Below are 17,594 nucleotides of genomic sequence, written 5' to 3'. Positions count from 1 at the left end.
GTGCTGCACCCAAGTCCCTTCTGGGAATGGAAATTGCGCCGTTGGGTCTGGGTCTCGTTAATCTTTCCTCTCCTCTCTCTCTCTCTCTTTCTCCCTCTCTCTCCCTCTCTCTCTTCTGCATTTTCTGTCTATCTTTCTTTTCGTCATCTCATCTCTTTAGACGACAAGACTCTAAACGACAAACACCAAGGAATTGTGCAACTTTTTGTCGAGGACGAAACATCAACGCCAAGCAGCTGTGACATTGGATGGTTTGACGACGAATTGATATCGGATAACAACGAGCGGGCGGCTCAAAGATGGCGGCCATCGGTCCGTTGACCACGACCTTCTCGGCTCCGTCGAGTTGTGCGACGGTTCTTTCCAACTTTTACGAGGTTTTTGAGGGGGATAAGGAGTCGAGTTATGTTCAGGGGCCGCTATTCCCAACACATAAAGACTGTTTCCCGAGTGGTTATGATCCAGAACCGACAAAATACTACTCGCCTGGGTTCTGCCCGCAGGAGTATACAGCTGCATGCTCGAGTGTTCGCACATCAAGCACCGTGACGGAAACCGCCATTGCCTGCTGTCCAAAGTATGTTGATATCTCACGGTCACGGAAGAATTGAGCGCTAACATGCACGTGCAGCTATGGTGTCGAATACACCTGCGCAACCGAATCAAAGCCGGAATCAGGATGCACCACGGTCTGGCAAGGCGGCGCCGGCGAACTCAAGCCAATCGTCATCAAAAACTCCACCATCGCCAGCACTGCAACCGTCACCCTCAGAGGAGGTGCGATATCAGCCTATGCAGTTCAGATCCGCTTCCAAGCCTCTGATCTCTCCGTATGTCTCCCCCTTCCCCCTTTTCGTCCGTGTACATACTAACCCCCTATCTAGAACGCCGTCAGCCCCTCCCGAACAGCAGCCATCCCCCCCGCAACCAACGTCCTCCTCCCCCCAGACAATACCAGTTCCTCGTCCACCGGCCTAAGCTCAACAGCCATAATCGGCATCGCCGTCGGCGGCGGCCTGGGGTTTTTCATCATTTTTTCCTCGCTATGTCTCTGGTGCTACATGCGCCGTCGCAGGAAACAATACGCCCCCCAACAAAAACCTCCCCAACCCGGAAGCGGCGCCCCTTCACGCTACAGCACCCGCTCCCGCCCCCACCATACCTTCTATGACGACACAAACAGTCAACACACAGCCCCAACCCCATCCTACCGCTCCCAGCGCTCCCATCGATCCTCCTCCCGGATGCACCACAACACCATTCCCGAGCACGCCGAAGCACCCCCCGTCCCTCCCAAAGAAAAATCGGTTTCTTACCGTGCCATCCCGCCTCCGTACGAGCTATCGGAGGAGCCTTCCCCAAGGCTGGGTGGTGGGTACGGGAAGAGAAGCCACAGCTTGCTGCATAGTCCGGGCAGTGTGAGGACGTATGAAAGTAAAAAGAGCCATGGGAGGGGGGATAGCGGGGTGATGTACGGGGTGGGGATTCAAGTTCCCATCGGGACGAGGGCGCCGGCCGAGCTGGAGGCGGAGGTGCCGGTTGAGAGGGAAAGGGCGGCGAGTCCGGAGAGTGGGATGACGGGGTGGACGGGGGTCACGCAGGCTACGGGGAGTAGTGGCGGGTTGACGGATACGAGGCTGGGGAGGGGGGCGGCGAGTCCGTTGGGGTGGTTGTGATTGGGAGGGTGGTGGTTACGTGGGGAGGTGAGGGTAAACAAGCAAGATCAAAAAGCATGAGTGAGGATGTTGGTGGGGGGGGGGGGGAAGATCTGTTTCCTATATTATATCATTCCTGGGATTTGGACTTTGGGAACGGTGGCTTTTCATGTTTGATTTTACTTGGGAAACGGGCGGGTATTTCATCAGCGTGATTATTGGGGATGGATGGATTATTTGGGACTATGTTAGACGAACTTTGGATAGGTTATATCATGACTGTTTCGGTTTTTTTGAAAGGGGGTGGATGGATGGATGGGTGGATGGATGACTGGGGACGGGAATTGGGCTCTTCAACGGCGGTGTGAGATGAGGGTTGGGTGGGTTAATGAAACTCCTTGAATTGCTGAATGTTTATACTGAGCTGTATTTTGTATTATTATTATGATTATTTGTGTCAAAAACTACATTTACCAACATCTGTGATGAGTAAGAGAGTGTGTTGAGTGATGCCAGCCCGTGCCACCCGCCAGTCACCTGCCCACCTACCCAAACCAACCAACGACGCGGTTGCGCGCCGCGCCAGTTGCGCAAAATGCCAAGCCAAAATTTCCCCCAAGCTTACTTGCTTGCTGGTCGCATTCCGCTGTTATCAACTAATTAACGACTGACTATCCACCACCACCATCATCAATCACCACGACGACGACGACGACAACGACTCCCGCCCACCACACATCTATCACCCCATACAGTCAGCGGGGGAGAAAAAGCAAAAATGTCCTCCTTCGTCCCCGTCAACCCCCGGCCCTTCCTCCAAGACCTCGTCAACAAGGACGTGATCGTCCGCCTAAAGTGGAACGAGACAGAGTACAAGGGGAGATTAGTCGTATGTTTTTTATCCCAAAGGTGCAAAAGAAACAATCGGTACACTGACGATATGACGACGGCAAAACAAAACAGAGCATCGACTCCTACATGAACATCCAGCTCGCCAACACGGAGGAGTTCATTGAGCAAAAGTTCACGGGCACCCTCGGCCAGGTCCTGATCCGGTGTAATAATGTGCTTTATGTAAGGGGTGCTGAGGGGGGGGACAAAGGGGGGGATACGAAGATGGAGGAGTGAGCGGCGGGTGTGGGGCTGGAGTTTTAAGATCGAGAGTGGGATGGATAGAGAACGCAGTAGGACATTGACGCGAGGTCGCGATTGGGGAGGGGCTGGATCTCACATGGGGGGGGTTAATACCAACGAGACGATGACGGCGCAAAACATTTCTACATTGCCGCCAGTGTCATCACGATAACTTGACTGGACCAACAGAAGGGGAGGAGGACATTCTGCGGCGCAAAGAGCAAGTCGGAGAAGGGGGATGAAGGGCGGCAAAAAAGAAAAAGAAAAAGGCGTTACATAAAATCTTCCATGATAGAGATAAAAAATGGTAAGAGGTTTCTTCGTTGTCTGTCGATACCTCTCTCTCTCTCTCTCTGCTGACACAATGGGGCCAAAACCAAAGAGTCAGATATCTCAAAGTAGCAATTCAAAACCGACTTTTTAAAACACCCCTTCTTTTCCCTAGCCTACCATATACCCCCCCCTCTACTATCCAACACAACTACATCAAACAAGCAACCTTCTTACTACTATGCATCTCGCTCGCCCCCACCTTGATCCTCGTCTGCGGCCCAACCCAGGCGTACACCTCGATCAGCCACTCATACCAAACCTTTGTGTCGTCCGTCTGCCTCCACATGCTAACCTCCAACTCGGCGTCCTGAGGAAAGTACAGCGGTTTCTAATCGTGCGTCATGTCAGCAAAACCGTCCTCCCCCCACCTCCCATTCTCCTTTTGCGAATGTTACATACCTTGAGCGGAAAAAAGATGGGAAACCAACTAATCATATCCTTACTCTTCCTATCGATCTGATCAGGCAAGATGCTAATCTCCACCCTTTTCCCCTCCCCCCCCCCCTCCAACTGGCTCTCATAAAGCGTCGACTCAAAATACCCCGCCAACCCGTGAGTAACACCCCGCGTAGGGCAAACAAACGTCAAGTGACAGCGCCTGGCATTATGCTCATTCGTCCCATTACTCCCATACATCGCCCCCCCGCCGGGAGTGACATACTTCCTCCCAAACCCATACTCAGCAGCAAACTCGTCCGCCCTGTTGACACCAACAGGATGAACAAACTCCCACGCCTGCTGAAACCTCGGGTGATTAGGGACCTTTTGCGCGTTGAAATCCAGCTGAAACAACCTAACAACATAAGGGATCTCAAACGCGTGCGGGTCTGACTCGCGGGAGGCGATGTCAGCAAACAGCCTCGGGGTGGAGATTGGGGAGAGGTGGGCGGTGTAGCTGTGAGGGATAGACATCCCGCTCGGTTGAAAGAGATGGTTCTGGATGCCATCCAGACATTCAGGCGACAGCTCATTGTCTCCAAACGAACCAAGGAGCTCCGTCACCAGTATGTCAACTTTGCACGGCGTAGACGACCCCCGGGGAACCGGCCCGCCCCAGCCGCGCATGTCTGTCTTTACGAGCGTCACCTGCCCGTCCCACTCCCGCTTGTTCTTGTTCAAGAGGTAGACAAACGCGTTCTGGTTCTTCTCCACGGCCCAGAGTTGGATCTTGGTGTTGGTTGCCTGTGCTGCGCGGAGGACACGAGTAACAAGAGGCCCACGGCCGGCGCCGGCGACAGCACAGACGAGTTCTGGGTTGTAAGGCTCGCTCTCTGTCCCGAGGGCCGAGGGCTTCTTGAGGATCTTCCACTCGGCCATGGCTTCCTTGATGGCGGCTTCGTACTGGTCGTATTTGACCGGGTCGCCCTCGAAGACCTCGTAGGTGGCTGACTCGAGGTTGTCGGCGAGGGGCTGGAGGGGGGACTGGAGCCAGTCTTGAAAACTAGTCAAGGCTGGGGTTTCCATGGCCGTGTAGGGGGGTTGTTGGCGCTCGAGGTACTTCATGTACGAGACGTACTCGTTCAGGCCCGACTTGGGCTTGCGTTCCTGGAGGGCTTTGCTTGCTTCGGCGAGGGAGGGGTACTCGATCGCTTTGATGGCACGGGCGGCGCCGAGGTCTTCGGCGTTGGGGCCGACGTCATTCAGGATGATCCAGGGGGCGTTCTTGAGACGCATGTAACGGTTGATGAGATCTTGGTGGTGCTTGGTGAGAGTTGGGCTGCCGGCTCGGTTGGACTGAAAGATGGACTGGCCGATGGTCAAGAAGTGCAATGGCTCCGAGAACCACCGCTCCTGGAGGTTCTTTTCCGGCACACGGCGAGGAATGCGGAGGGCGAGGAATAATCTGCTCGAGTACTCGCATACTGAGCGGATGGTGTGCCATGAGTCCCATGAAGTGAAGATGTCAATCTCTTTCTTGGGGTCAGCGTCCATACGGCTCCCGTCAAAGATATCCGAGAGCGTTTCGCACTTCTCCTCCAACAGGGGCTCGCGGTACATGGGCAGGTGAATGATCAGGTTAGCCCTTGTCACCTGAAGCAACGCCTCCTGAATCGCACGGGCAAACTGAGCAATACCACGGCCGCTCTCATCTTGCCTAGGCCCGGGGATCACGATGGTCCTGGCACCGCAGAAGTTGGCATAGGCGACCTCCATGTTGAGGACCTGGCGAGAGACGCCCGAGATATACGGGTCTGTGGAGCAAAGGTCGATCCATGGGCTGGCATAGGTGATGAAGGAGCCGATGTGGTGGCTTGGGTACAGCGAGGTGTCCTCATCTGTCAGTGTAGGCACGATGGGTACTGGCAGAGACGGGTTCGTCCTTTGAGCCGGAGCCAGACGGTCGTTCCATTCTTGCCTCTCCTTGAGAAATTCCTTGTGCTGGTCGACAACCCTCCGGAAGAAATGCTGATTGGTGATTGGGGCAGTGACAAAGTTGAACTAGACAGTCCGTGTTAGTGTTTGTTTATGCTCGGGAATCTGCAAGGGATCTTACTCCACTGTTAAGAACCTGGTTGTACTGGTCGTCGTCGAGGACCTCGCACCGGTCCGAGTCGTGCTGGCCAATGTAGTAATGAGGACGGGACTCGTAGTCCTCCGAGGCCGGGTTGAGGGCTCCTGAATACGACATGTTGGGGTCGATTTATGAGCTTGGGTAGAGTGAGTGTAGCGATGTGATAGAGGTGGTATATAAAAGCACATTCAGTTTGGCGGGGCTAACAACCACCGCGGGGTGATGGGACGGACGTCGAGTCGGACTTGGAGCAAAAGCAGGGGAAAACCCAAACTTGAATGATGATTCAAAGCTGCTCTATGATAGGTACAACGGGGCCCAAAGTGAACTCGGGACTGTGCCACCACGTTTCTTCCCAATATGCCGATTGTCTAGGTGAGCCCGAACCCTGAGAGAAAATTTGGGTTGCTGTGCTTGGGCCAGGGCAGAAACAGTGTGGAACGCGGGGTGGAAGATCGGATAGAGTGATACATAAGCGACTTGATCTGTAGAGATGTTTGTTTTGACCTGTTCTGAGCTGCTGAGAGTAGAATGAGTAGACCTCTCCTCATCAAACCCACCTCGAAAACAATGTATGAATACTTGTCATAAAGTCGACAAGTTGGCACTTGAAAGCTTGAACAGCTGTATAAGTCCCGATGAGATAGATCGTATACTCTGTAAATGCTTATCGCCAGACTGGGGTCTTGATCGCCCCACTATCCAAAATTTTGGTGGAAACGCGGATGTGCTTGCCAAACAAAAAGTTGCGGCAGCCTTGTGGACGGCATCGACAGGGCAAGGCAAGCGCAAACAGTGAAATCCCCGCCATTCCATCTGTCTTGTGCAGAATCTCTCACCCCATCTCTGCACTCACTCCTCTCACCTTCGGAATGGCCGATCAAAAGGGCACGAAGCGATCGAGCGTGGAAAGCGACGCCCAGGACTCGAAGCGCATCAAGACCGACGACAAGCCCAACCCATATCTCGCCCATCTCAACATGGACGGCGCCAACGACTTCAAGTCGCCTCTCGACGAGATGGAGCGCCACAACACCACCGCCCTTCAGGCCGCGAAGGCTGAGGACTCGGACATCAACCCCTGGACCGGCAAGCCGCACTCGGAGAACTACTTCAAGATCCTCAAGACTCGTCGCGACCTGCCCGTCTCTAAGCAGCGCGAAGAGTTCCTCGAGCTCTACCACAAGACCCAGATTCTCGTCTTCGTCGGTGAGACTGGTTCCGGCAAAACCACACAGATCCCTCAGTATGTTCTTTACGACGAAATGCCACACCAGACCGGCAAGCTCATTGCTTGCACGCAGCCTCGTCGTGTCGCCGCCATGTCGGTCGCCCAGCGTGTCGCAAACGAACTCGATGTTGAACTGGGTCAGGAAGTCGGTTACAGCATCCGTTTCGAGAACAGGACCGGCCCCAAGACTCTCCTCAAGTACATGACGGATGGTCAGCTGCTGCGCGAGGCCATGCACGATCCCAACATGAACCGGTACAGCTGCATCATTCTCGATGAAGCTCACGAACGTACGCTCGCCACCGATATCCTGATGGCCCTCCTCAAGGAGATCGCCCACAGAAGAAGCGACCTGAAGATCATTGTCATGTCTGCCACGCTCGATGCGCAAAAGTTCCAGTCCTACTTCAGCTTGCGGAAGGAGGACCCTCCCGCCCCTTTGCTCGCCGTTCCCGGTCGCACACACCCTGTCGAGATCTTTTACACCCCCGAACCCGAGCGAGATTACGTCGAGGCCGCCGTCAGGACAGTTCTTCAGATTCATGCGGTTGAGCCCGAGGGTGACATCCTGCTCTTCCTGACGGGTGAAGAGGAGATTGAGGATGCCTGCCGCCGGATCAGTTTGGAGGTGGATGATATGGTCAGAGAATCAGACGCTGGTCCGCTGGCCATCTACCCTCTTTACGGTACTTTGCCACCACATCAACAACAAAAGATCTTCGACAAGGCCCCCGAGCCATTCCGGAAGGGGGGTCGTCCCGGCCGCAAGTGCATCGTGGCGACGAACATCGCCGAAACCTCGTTGACGATCGACGGTATCGTCTATGTCGTGGACCCTGGGTTCAGCAAGCAAAAGATCTACAACCCTCGCTCTCGTGTGGAATCGCTCTTGGTTTCTCCCATCTCCAAGGCCTCGGCCCAACAGAGAGCCGGTCGTGCCGGTCGTACCAGGCCGGGCAAGTGCTTCCGTCTCTACACCGAGAAGGCCTTTAAGAAAGAGCTTATTGAGCAGACTTATCCTGAAATTCTCCGGTCTAACCTTTCCAACACCATTCTTGAACTCAAGAAGCTTGGTGTCGAAGATTTGGTGCACTTTGACTTCATGGACCCACCAGCCCCGGAGACCATGATGCGCGCCCTCGAGGAACTCAACTACCTTGCCTGTCTCGATGATGACGGTGGTCTCACTAAGCTTGGGAGCTTGGCGTCTGAGTTCCCCTTGGATCCCGCTCTGGCCGTCATGCTCATCTCTTCTCCCGAGTTCTACTGCTCCAACGAGATCCTCTCCATCACCTCGTTGTTGTCGGTACCTCAAATATGGATCCGTCCCAACAACAACCGCAAGCGTGCCGACGAGATGAAGGCCCAGTTTGCCCACCCCGACGGCGACCACCTGACGCTTCTCAACGCCTACCACGCCTACAAGGGCGCCGAGCAAAACGGCGAGGACGTCAAGAAGTGGTGCCACGAGCACTTTTTGTCGTTCCGTCACCTGTCCTCTGCCGACAATGTCCGGGCTCAGCTCAAGCGCATCATGGAGACGCACGAGATTGAGCTCGTGTCGACGCCGTTCAACAACAAGGACTATTATACCAACATTCGGCGGGCGCTGCTGGCGGGGTTTTTTATGCAGGTCGCCATGAGGGAGAGCTCGAATAGCAAGATTTACAAGACGGTAAAGGACGACCAGATGGTGATGATTCATCCGAGCACGGTGGTGTCGAGCCCGTATGATTGGGTGGTGTACAATGAGTTTGTGCTCACGACGAAGCAGTATATCCGGACGGTGACGAATGTTAGGCCCGAGTGGCTTCTTGTAAGTTTTCTTTTCTCTTTTTCTTTTCTTTTTTTTGGGGGTGGGGGGGAAGTGGAAGAAGAGGATTGCTAACTTTTTGGGGGGTAAATATAGGAAATTGCGCCGGTTTATTATGATGTTGATACTTTTGAGAAGGGGGAGATCAAGTCTGCGCTGGTGAGGTTAACGGAGAAGGTGAAGAGGAGGCAGGCTATGAAGGGGGGTTATTGATTTGGTGTGTATGGGATGTGTTAATGTATCTGAGCATGTTGGGGGTTGGGGGTGGGGGGAAGGTAAAATAGACAATTTGATGATTTGGGACATGGTGCAATTTTCGGGCGTGTGTTGATGTGGGTAACTACCTAGTTGTGTTTACGGGGAAGTGTGAGATAGAGGGGCGAGTTTTTCCTTGCGGGTGGAAGATGAGGATTTCTGAACAGAAAGGGTTTAGTTTCTTGCTGGATCGTGAGATACGTGATGTGTGCGATGGTTAGAGGGGTGAATGGTGTAGAGATTGTGGGACTTTGAGCAAGATTTGTAAAGTTTGACGGGAGAGTAATGGTGGGGGGGTTGTCAACTGTGTGAGAGAAGGAGGCGGGTGTGGGTGTGGGTATGGGTGTGGGCTGGATAACGTCCGGGATTTATCATGGCTTTGTGGAGATGTCGAGGGAGAGGGATACTTTGTTAGGATAGTGGGTGTTATCGGGATGGTTGAATAAGGGGTAATTTGGGGGACGGACTAAGAGTTTTGGGTCACTTTTTTGTGAGATGACGCAGGAACGTGTGTGTATAAATGGTATTGGCTTGCGTGGTGATGGTGATGGTGGTGATAGGGAAGAGGGACAACAAGAATGATTGATCAAGCTGTGAATGTCACGCATGGAATCTTCTCCTTCCAGTCAAGAAAAGAAAAAAAAATTGATGCTGCTCAAATTCTTCTAGAATTTCTCTATTCTACAACACAAAATCCGCTCGTGATATGAAAGGTGTGGTAGACAACCTCCCGACAAGCAGGGGTATCATTTCCCCCAACCATTATCATCCCTCTCTTTACGATAGATAGCAGCTTTGCTCACCGGTTTCATGGGTCCAAAAGGCATATCAAAGCAGTGAAACGTCAAAACCCATCACCTCTACACCTTCGGTCCAATCAGTAGATAGGGAAGGAAAGCACATGCGGCTTGCCGAGGTATGGACGGCCGGCGGCCGGTCCGGGACATGGGCATTTTGCGCTCTGTTCCCCGAGACCTGACTGAGAAAGATGGCGTTTTGGTGGCTTGCTATGCAAATGCCGTGCTACCATGTCAATACAATGCTGCCGAGGCGGTCCAATCAGCTTTGGGTATATGCGAACTGACAGTGGTGGGTATGTATGAGTAGGAACCCGGTGAATGGGGCCATGATGGGGAGGATCCCAAGCGTCTGGCCCTCTGTGGATTTTCCTTGTGTTGGGTTGTCTACCCCCGAGATATGTTCAGTTGATGTTTGATGTCTCTCTCCTTCTCGGTGGGTTGACCTCCGCTGATACTGAGGTTGCAGTCAACTAGAGGTGATCAATGCAAAGCTACACTCGTCATGTTCATGGCCAACCGTCCTCGAGGATGGTAACAAGCAACATGAACCTCCATCCCTACCTATATTATAACGCGGCTTCAACACCCGGCGCCCGCTTGTGACACACCGCCCGGGATGGCCCGTCGAGTGTAGTAGTATTTGTGTGATATGTTCTGCTAGGCTGGCGCCATGTGTCGTGGCAGCTGCCGTGGGGAAGCCGGAAAGGCATGATAGGTGCCGAATTTCTTGGTTTGTGTCGTATTCTCGAAGAATGACACTATTTCTGAGGCTCATGACGCTGCTGCGGTGTAAAGGAGGTGTCAAGTATGCCTGGAGGAAGGGAGATTGACCAAGGGGTGATTCCCCGTAGCTGTATTATCGTGGGTGTTACGACAGACGGGCAAGTGATATGCTGATACCCGCCTGGATACTCTGTGTCTCTAAAGATGGCGCTTCGAAGAGTGGGTATATTTGAGTCAGATATTATGGTCTGTGAGAGGTCTCTGCTGTGAAATCTTTTCTGGACCTGTGAGTGAGCGAGACTGTCGTTGTACCATAATCATATCATGGTCAAGAGCAGCGCAAATCTCATGATGTAAGCGGTGAAAAGCAAAGGCAAATCGATGGTACTGGTCAAAAATCCGGTTATAGCACCCGGACAGTGGGTTCCATCGAGGCCGCAAGGATTGAAGACCCCGTGATAACCAAACGCGGCATAGGCCGGGGAAGAGTCGCAACTGAGGTGAATTGAGGGTTTCTGTTCTCGAAGTGATAGCTGAGAAGTCACAAAGTCAAGAATAGAGAGGAATCTCATGCAAGGCCCATGTGAAGATGCACGGAGTACCCGCTTCCAACGCTACCTCACGGTCTGATGGGAGAGGAAACAAGGCTGGATGCATGTTTGCAGGAAAAGTGACGACCTTGTTGTGTTGGGGAACTTGTTGCTTCGTCGATCGACATATTGGGAAAGAATCGCCCTCTTGATGGCCTAGAGCGTCTGGCTGCATGGCATCATGGCCGAACTTGGATTCGGTGGGCGTCCTGAAATCTGCATAATACTTCAGGGAAAACTTGGGGTTTGTAGCATTATGGCACAAGGTATCTGTTCGAGGCAGCGAGCACTGAAGACAGTGAGAACACTGTGTTAGCCCCACTGACCCGCGAGCCGCTAGCCTGCAGTGGATCCCCACTGACAGACCGGGACTGGCCCTGTTGCTTGTTTCTGACACCATTTCTCAACAGGCAGCGATCGCTGGCGGGCAGAACCCACATTCACATTGCTTCTTTTCTTCTGCCGACGGGAGAAGCTTCTTTTTTCAGCCGCAACAGTCGAAGAGATACGGATCTCAAAAAAAAAAAAAGACTGACAATGGCATGTCAAGACCAATTTGTGTCACCTTCTTGGCTCCCGCCTCGACCCACACGGCCCGTCTGACACAACACCACACAACACAACGCAAGGAGAAAAGGGACCTCACTGCTCGGGTAGCACAAGGAGACGGGAACGACAAGTCAGTGCTGCTAGTGGGGGTACACTGAAGAAGCACCTCTGCCCGCCAACACTCCCTATTCGTCGCCCAGAAAGCAGGACGTTGAGACGGGGCCCGATGCAGCTCCGGAGCAGCACCCTCAACACCCCCGGCCTTTTCCCAAATTTATCTCGCTCGCTCGTATCGTGCCATGAGCCCACAGCGCAACGACAGAGATGCTCCCCCGTAATTCCAGTTTCCAAAACATCCATACTCGGCCTTGGCGTCGCTAGCGGGCCTGATACTATCGTTTACAAGGCACGGAGAATGGCGCCGGGTGGTGTCTCCGAACCCTTCAATCAACAAAATGGCGTGTCTGGAACCTTGATGAACCATGGACGCACATGGCAGGGCAGTCGTCGTAAAAAGACGTATGTCAGGTGGTATTCATCAACATTGAAGAAGGCGCCACATGGAAGTCGAACCCGGGTGAACCAAACCAACCCCCGGCCCCTCCCCCCCCTGGTCAATCCCGCCTCGGCTTTCCAACCGCCGGCACCTCTCCGATCACTTGGCCTGCTGGTCGACTTTGTCGTACCATGCGCCCTGTTCACGTCAGAGGTTGACAAAAGCGCGTCGAGATGGTTCAATCCAACATATAAATCTACCGTGAACCTCGAGGGCCATGTTTTCTTTTTTCCCTCTATCCATCCACATGATTGCAGGTGTTCAGACGACCCCGGAGACCTAAAACAAGCCACGGAATCTCCTTCCTCAGCTACACACCCCAGAAAGCACCTCGAGCTTTCTACTTATAAAGTCGCTTGGCTGTCAGCGGACAGTCCACATCTTATTATTGCACCTTAGATCTTCCTTCGTGGATCAAAATTAGCAGCACCCACCTTACGCACCAAACTCACCTTCACCATGTCTGGCGGATTCAACAAGTACCGATGCAAGTACTTCTTGAGCTACAACTGCCCCAATTGGGTGTTTATGAACGGCCACGCTTGCGGCTCTTGTCTTGTGAGTTTGATAGTTGTCCTTGGTAGTTCTTACATGTGACTAAACATGTTTCGTCTACAGGCCGAGGGCCGTGAAGCAATGGAGCCTGCGGAGTCCACCGGGGCTCTTGCAACCTGGCGACAGCCCACCGAGGTTTGCGTCCCCAAAGCATTCCAGGGAACGCTCCAATACATCATCATGGAGGCTGTTCCGAATGCCACCGCTGGATCGTACTGGACCTTGCGGCAAAAGGTCTTGGACCCCCGGACTCAAATGAGCCAAATTAACATCAACCAAATTACGACAAGCGACACCCCGCGGCCTGTCATGACCACGACGGGCATTCCTATGCAGGTGCGATATTAAGGGGGTGCAACGACGACGACTTACCCAGCCTGATTTCGGTCAATGACCAATTGGGCATTTGGATGGTATGTTGGGATTTTGGAATCTCAAAGTGTGAATTTTCTTTGGTTTGACGTGTGGTGGATGCCAACGAACACGACTGGAAACGCAAGCAACAATGCTTTTGAACCCCCTGGATGTATGAAAGAGAGAGTTCCATGGATTGGGTACACAGAACCAACAATGGAGCGATGGACGCGATTTTCTTTGTTCTTTGTTTCTTTTCCCGAGCAACAAAAGATTGATACCACTGGGGTTTTCCATCTGATGTGGAGGGTGTGAATCTGCAGTTCTGGTCGACATGGGAGTCTACGGTTACATGGGTGGCACGGAATGGCGTTGCTTCCTGCGTGATTGCGGCGCAGAACTGGTCTTGGTCGAACTACTGTCATTTTCGGGCTCAATTGAGCAATAGCAAAAAGCAAACTATAGCCAGCAGAATGAATTCAGAGCGATTCCCAGTCTGCCTAGCCTGCATCGCAGGAAGAGGAACCTATCTCCGTTAACTGCACATATGCACCACCTGGCGTGTCGCCAGAGATAAGCCTTGATCACCACCCATCGCCGACCAAGCAGGGTCAGCCCGGTCTCGTCTTGTTGTTCTCGCGCCATGCACGCATTTCATCCCGTTCATCTTTTCTCTTCGGTTGCGAACACTCTGCGATGCTCCAGTTTGCAAATCGAAACCAGCCGTTCCTGTCACACAGCTTCTAGTCTGCAGCAATGCATCGTTCAACCCCTCCTTTGAGATCAGTCTGGACTTGGATGGCGGTTGTCCGGGCAAGCAACACGATGGTGTATGGTGGTGGGGGGGGGGGGCGGGATGGGCTCTTTATACTCGCTTCTCATACATATAACGACATGACACAACGGCCTGCTTTGGTGCCGACATCACATGGTGGGAGCAGCTATGTCTGCCATGCTGCTTGCCAAGTCCCGCTTCCAATGAGATGGGGAGCGGGCAACCTGGTTGTATGTATTACGTCTGCCATGTATGCATAGGCGACCAGTTCGCCTATTTGAGCAGGGTCGAGCCAGAACTGAACTGCCGTTGTAAGGGCAGTGTTGCTGCTTCACACCACTACCTATCTAGAAACATACCACACCACCCTATGACCCGTCTCTTGACGGCCATCACCACCATCACCTATCATCTGAAGCGTTGCCTACCCCTGTCTGTTTCTTTTTGCCTTCTGACATCGACACGGCCAGGGCCAGCTTCCGAGAACGCCGCATATTTGATGTGCGATGGGATGTCTTTCTGAGAAGTGACGCGCCAGTCGGGGAGGGGGTATTGGTACGCGCAAGTTTCATGAGTACCGGTGTGGATATCTTGCTGGTCCTTGACATCCTAGTTTGGGGTTCAAGTTTGAACCGTCCGCTCATCAACCAAAGCCGGGCGGATATCTCGACAATACAATTCACGACGTCCCTAAATCCGCTCCTATCAGATCACCCATCCCAACTGATTATCAGAGCCCATACACAGTACATGCCCACCCCGTCGGTCCGAACTCCCACATCCAAAGTTCCCCCCTCCCATCACCACCTCACCAACAAGCAAGGTTCGGCAAGGCCCGGCCCTGGACAACTGCTCACGAACTGTCTGTCCCCACACACTCCACTGACTCCGCACGCACGCCGTTTGAACTAGTGGCCCTAGGTTAGCGCAACGGTTTGGCGAACAGGGGGGTGGTTTTGGCGGGGGGGGGGGGAACACATTCAATTTTTTCCTCTTTTTCTCTTTCAACTCTTTTGATGGAAGGGGAAGTCACCGAAAAGACCAGATGATTCAGGTGAGAAAGGCCATATCGGGATCTACGGGAGATGCTAGGTATCTGTTAACATCGGGGTTTTCACTGGAAGGGGGTTAACACATCAGCCAATGAAGCACCGAGGGACGAACCTCTAGATGAGACTATATCATGGACAGGTTATAACATTATTTCCTTTCCAATTTCTCAAACAGGGTGGGGAACTGACGGAACTACAGTGTGCCATTTTTCGTAGCGGGCTGTGGTTGGGGAACAGGACTGCTACCTAACCCCAACCCGAACCTGAGTCAGACATTGACCACTACGGTCCAGCACCTGACGTTTTGAAGGCAGGGTACTACCAACACCACGTGGCGTGGGAGTAGCATGGCAATGGGTGAGGTGGTGTTGTTCCCTTCTTCCAGGCTGACATTGTTTTGTTTTGAAATGGTAAGGTAGAGAGGGTTTGTGCGTTTCGCTTTGACCTGCCTCTTACATGTTGAACCCTGGGACTGACAACCGTGAAAAGCTCTCGTGGTCTGTCCTGCCAAAACTCTTCCACTGAGCTGGAGGATTTGTTCTGGAATGTGAGAGTGGTAAGGGAGTAAGAAGCTTGACTTTGAGGGAACGTGAACCGGAGACTTGTCCGTGCGCTTGGGCCTTTTTTGTTGCTGTTGTTGTTACAGGCGGGCAGGGTTGGTGTAAGCGGTATAATGCCTGTGAGACGGACCAGCTAACTATCGGAGAACACACTTTAACAAATCCGGCACACTGGGATGCTGAGTGAATAGATGCCGTGATTTAGAAGGTGGGGTGGGGGGGGTGCATCAGATGGAGCAATGTTTAAAGGTCATAGACAAACGGTCACAATCTGCAAGTAGGGATGGTTTCTGCAGACAGCACAGTGCGGTCGAAAGGGGTCCAGGGGGGGAGGGGAGGGTGTAAACAAACCGGCAAGTAAACAGTCCGGCAAGTAAACAGTCCAGCAGCTGAGAATGAACTGTAATAATCACGGATTTAACATCGGCAGGGCTGGAGGCTTCGCTTCCAAATTCTTGAAGGACCTTGGTTGCATAGGTAAGAAACATAACAGACGGCAGATTAATCTATCCAAGTGTTAGAAAACAAGGGATAGAAAAGGGAAGATTGAAATGCTTTCGATGTCCTCTCCAAACCACCCAGTATGTAACTACCTAGGTGCTTGCCGACCTAGATGTTCAGTCTCAGCTTATTATGCTTGAAAATCTAAAAACACCCCAGCACCTTCTCACCACCATCCCAACTTTATCTCAACAACAACCCAGCTTTATCTCATTACTACATAGTTCCACAGTGAAGTCGAATGGCGGATTAAGAGGGCGGGATAGAATGGTGGGATAGAACGGCGGAATAGAACGGCGGAGTAGGATGGCGATGGTGTTGCTGATATCGATGTCAAAATAGCTGAGAATGGTCGCCCACAATTCCTACCAAGAGTCAAATGGCGGAAAATATCAGATAAATCGCGACAAAGAGATCACATCATATAGAAGGTAGAGGAGACAGACTGGACCTCGTCCATCATCTGCAATTATGCAGCCACATTCTCTCGTTCACCAACAAGTACTCTACCTCCGTATATAGATACTCCCGTCACACCTCGAGGTGTGGAACACCATGAGCCTCCCGCTATCCGGTCCCATCTCGTACCAATGACACCACAAACTAGTTGGTTACTACTGGCGTCACAAGCCAGCCTACTGGTCATTCAAGAGACGCCGGGGGGGCATAATCCGGTAGCCGGGGTTATTTGCTGTTGTTATGTGTTGTACGCCGCAGAGATGTGTGAAAATTGATGATATTTCTAGATACTCTGACAAACAGCTCCAGAAAGCAAAAATCTTTTCTCACCGTTACCAATATGTCGGCCTCAGGGCCGAAGCCTTCGGAGCAACCTGACTGACCAATTCTCCGGGAGCAATACCTCCCACAGACCTACAGTCTGGCCCGTCCAGGCGACTGCCTGTCCAGTTCCACCGAACCACTGCGGGCCGAAACAAGGGGTTTGCCCGTGACGTTGTGATTGCCCTCGGGGCTGGGGGCCTTGCCATATGCAGCCCGGTAGCCAACGTTATCGGCTGCCTCTAGCTAGCCCTCCTCGGATACGCCACGCGTGTCCTCGGCCTACTTACTGGCGTGGGGTGTGGTGTTGATACTATAGTAAGGGCGGGCGCTTGTGTACCGGTTGTTGCTACGGCTGCTAATACCCGTGGTATTCGTACCGCTGGTTCTGTAGCCACGGTGGGGGCAAGGCTGGCTGCGGCGTGAGCTGCGACCACTGTCACGAGACTGGCCATAGCCACGAGAGCCATCACCGCGATAGCCATCGCCGCGAGTCTTAACATAAGTCTAGACTATAACTTCAACCAGGCTATAATTTGACGCTAATTGTCTTGACTCACCTAAATAGCTGGCTAATACTGGCGCCATGAGCAAGTCTCTTGACCTAATCATGGAGAGCGAGCGCGTCTGTGACACCACGGAACCGGATCAACTTCAGCGCCAAACAGATGTCCCTACCTACCCCACGACAGCGAGCAAACCGACACATTCTACAAGAAGCATATCAGGAACGACTCCACCGCTTGCTTCACACCGTCCCAAGGACAAGAAGCGGCTCATCACCAAGAGAGGGACGCGATTCACAAAGCCCAGGCCTCTGCCCGTCCTCAAAGAGGTACCCGAGTTCGCTTCCCCCTTAAGTTTAA

General features: G+C 52.9%; 5 protein-coding genes across 5 annotated transcripts; 4 read left to right on the top strand and 1 right to left on the bottom strand.

The window, feature by feature from the left end:
* The first annotated feature begins 142 nt into the window (after positions 1–142).
* QC763_605060 (uncharacterized protein) lies at positions 143–1,985 on the top strand. Its single transcript, XM_062914348.1, has 3 exons — positions 143–577; positions 632–830; positions 885–1,985. The coding sequence occupies exons 1-3, from the start codon at positions 300–302 to the stop codon at positions 1,674–1,676; spliced, it is 1,269 nt and encodes a 422-aa protein (XP_062762578.1). The 5' UTR covers positions 143–299; the 3' UTR covers positions 1,677–1,985.
* A 299-nt stretch (positions 1,986–2,284) lies between these two features.
* On the top strand, positions 2,285–6,095 carry QC763_605050 (uncharacterized protein). The gene is made up of 2 exons (XM_062914347.1): positions 2,285–2,544; positions 2,619–6,095. Exons 1-2 carry the CDS (start codon positions 2,434–2,436, stop codon positions 2,781–2,783), a joined length of 276 nt encoding a protein of 91 aa, XP_062762577.1. The 5' UTR covers positions 2,285–2,433; the 3' UTR covers positions 2,784–6,095.
* Positions 2,922–11,266, bottom strand: QC763_605040 (uncharacterized protein). Its single transcript, XM_062914346.1, has 3 exons — positions 5,617–11,266; positions 3,522–5,561; positions 2,922–3,450 (listed from the first exon to the last, which is right to left on the bottom strand). Exons 1-3 carry the CDS (start codon positions 5,749–5,751, stop codon positions 3,271–3,273), a joined length of 2,355 nt encoding a protein of 784 aa, XP_062762575.1. The 5' UTR covers positions 5,752–11,266; the 3' UTR covers positions 2,922–3,270.
* On the top strand, positions 6,360–9,589 carry PRP43 (DEAH-box ATP-dependent RNA helicase prp43; the record flags this gene model as incomplete). Its single annotated transcript, XM_062914345.1, has 2 exons — positions 6,360–8,681; positions 8,775–9,589. 2 exons carry the CDS (start codon positions 6,360–6,362, stop codon positions 8,889–8,891), a joined length of 2,439 nt encoding a protein of 812 aa, XP_062762576.1. The 3' UTR covers positions 8,892–9,589.
* A 228-nt stretch (positions 11,267–11,494) lies between the features above and the next one.
* Positions 11,495–13,653, top strand: QC763_605020 (uncharacterized protein). Its single transcript, XM_062914344.1, has 2 exons — positions 11,495–12,709; positions 12,770–13,653. Exons 1-2 carry the CDS (start codon positions 12,611–12,613, stop codon positions 13,052–13,054), a joined length of 384 nt encoding a protein of 127 aa, XP_062762574.1. The 5' UTR covers positions 11,495–12,610; the 3' UTR covers positions 13,055–13,653.
* The last annotated feature ends 3,941 nt before the right edge of the window (positions 13,654–17,594 follow it).

This window comes from Podospora pseudopauciseta, chromosome 6 (genome assembly GCF_035222475.1).
Source record: "Podospora pseudopauciseta strain CBS 411.78 chromosome 6, whole genome shotgun sequence".
NCBI classification, from domain to species: domain Eukaryota; kingdom Fungi; phylum Ascomycota; class Sordariomycetes; order Sordariales; family Podosporaceae; genus Podospora; species Podospora pseudopauciseta.
Note: the sequence above shows the minus strand (reverse complement) of the source record. Positions and strands in the feature narration are given on the sequence as shown.

Bases quoted from the DNA above. Each gene is read 5' to 3' on its own strand.
- QC763_605060 (XM_062914348.1), top strand. From the start codon at position 300: ATGGCGGCCATCGGTCCGTTGACCACGACCTTCTCGGCTCCGTCGAGT. The intron at 578-631 runs GTATGTTGATAT...ATGCACGTGCAG, and splicing joins GCCATTGCCTGCTGTCCAAA to CTATGGTGTCGAATACACCT. The intron at 831-884 runs GTATGTCTCCCC...CCCCCTATCTAG, and splicing joins TCCAAGCCTCTGATCTCTCC to AACGCCGTCAGCCCCTCCCG.
- QC763_605050 (XM_062914347.1), top strand. From the start codon at position 2,434: ATGTCCTCCTTCGTCCCCGTCAACCCCCGGCCCTTCCTCCAAGACCTC. The intron at 2,545-2,618 runs GTATGTTTTTTA...AAAACAAAACAG, and splicing joins AGTACAAGGGGAGATTAGTC to AGCATCGACTCCTACATGAA.
- QC763_605040 (XM_062914346.1), bottom strand. From the start codon at position 5,751: ATGTCGTATTCAGGAGCCCTCAACCCGGCCTCGGAGGACTACGAGTCC. The intron at 5,562-5,616 runs GTAAGATCCCTT...CGGACTGTCTAG, and splicing joins ACCAGGTTCTTAACAGTGGA to TTCAACTTTGTCACTGCCCC. The intron at 3,451-3,521 runs GTATGTAACATT...ACGCACGATTAG, and splicing joins CCATCTTTTTTCCGCTCAAG to AAACCGCTGTACTTTCCTCA.
- QC763_605020 (XM_062914344.1), top strand. From the start codon at position 12,611: ATGTCTGGCGGATTCAACAAGTACCGATGCAAGTACTTCTTGAGCTAC. The intron at 12,710-12,769 runs GTGAGTTTGATA...TTTCGTCTACAG, and splicing joins ACGCTTGCGGCTCTTGTCTT to GCCGAGGGCCGTGAAGCAAT.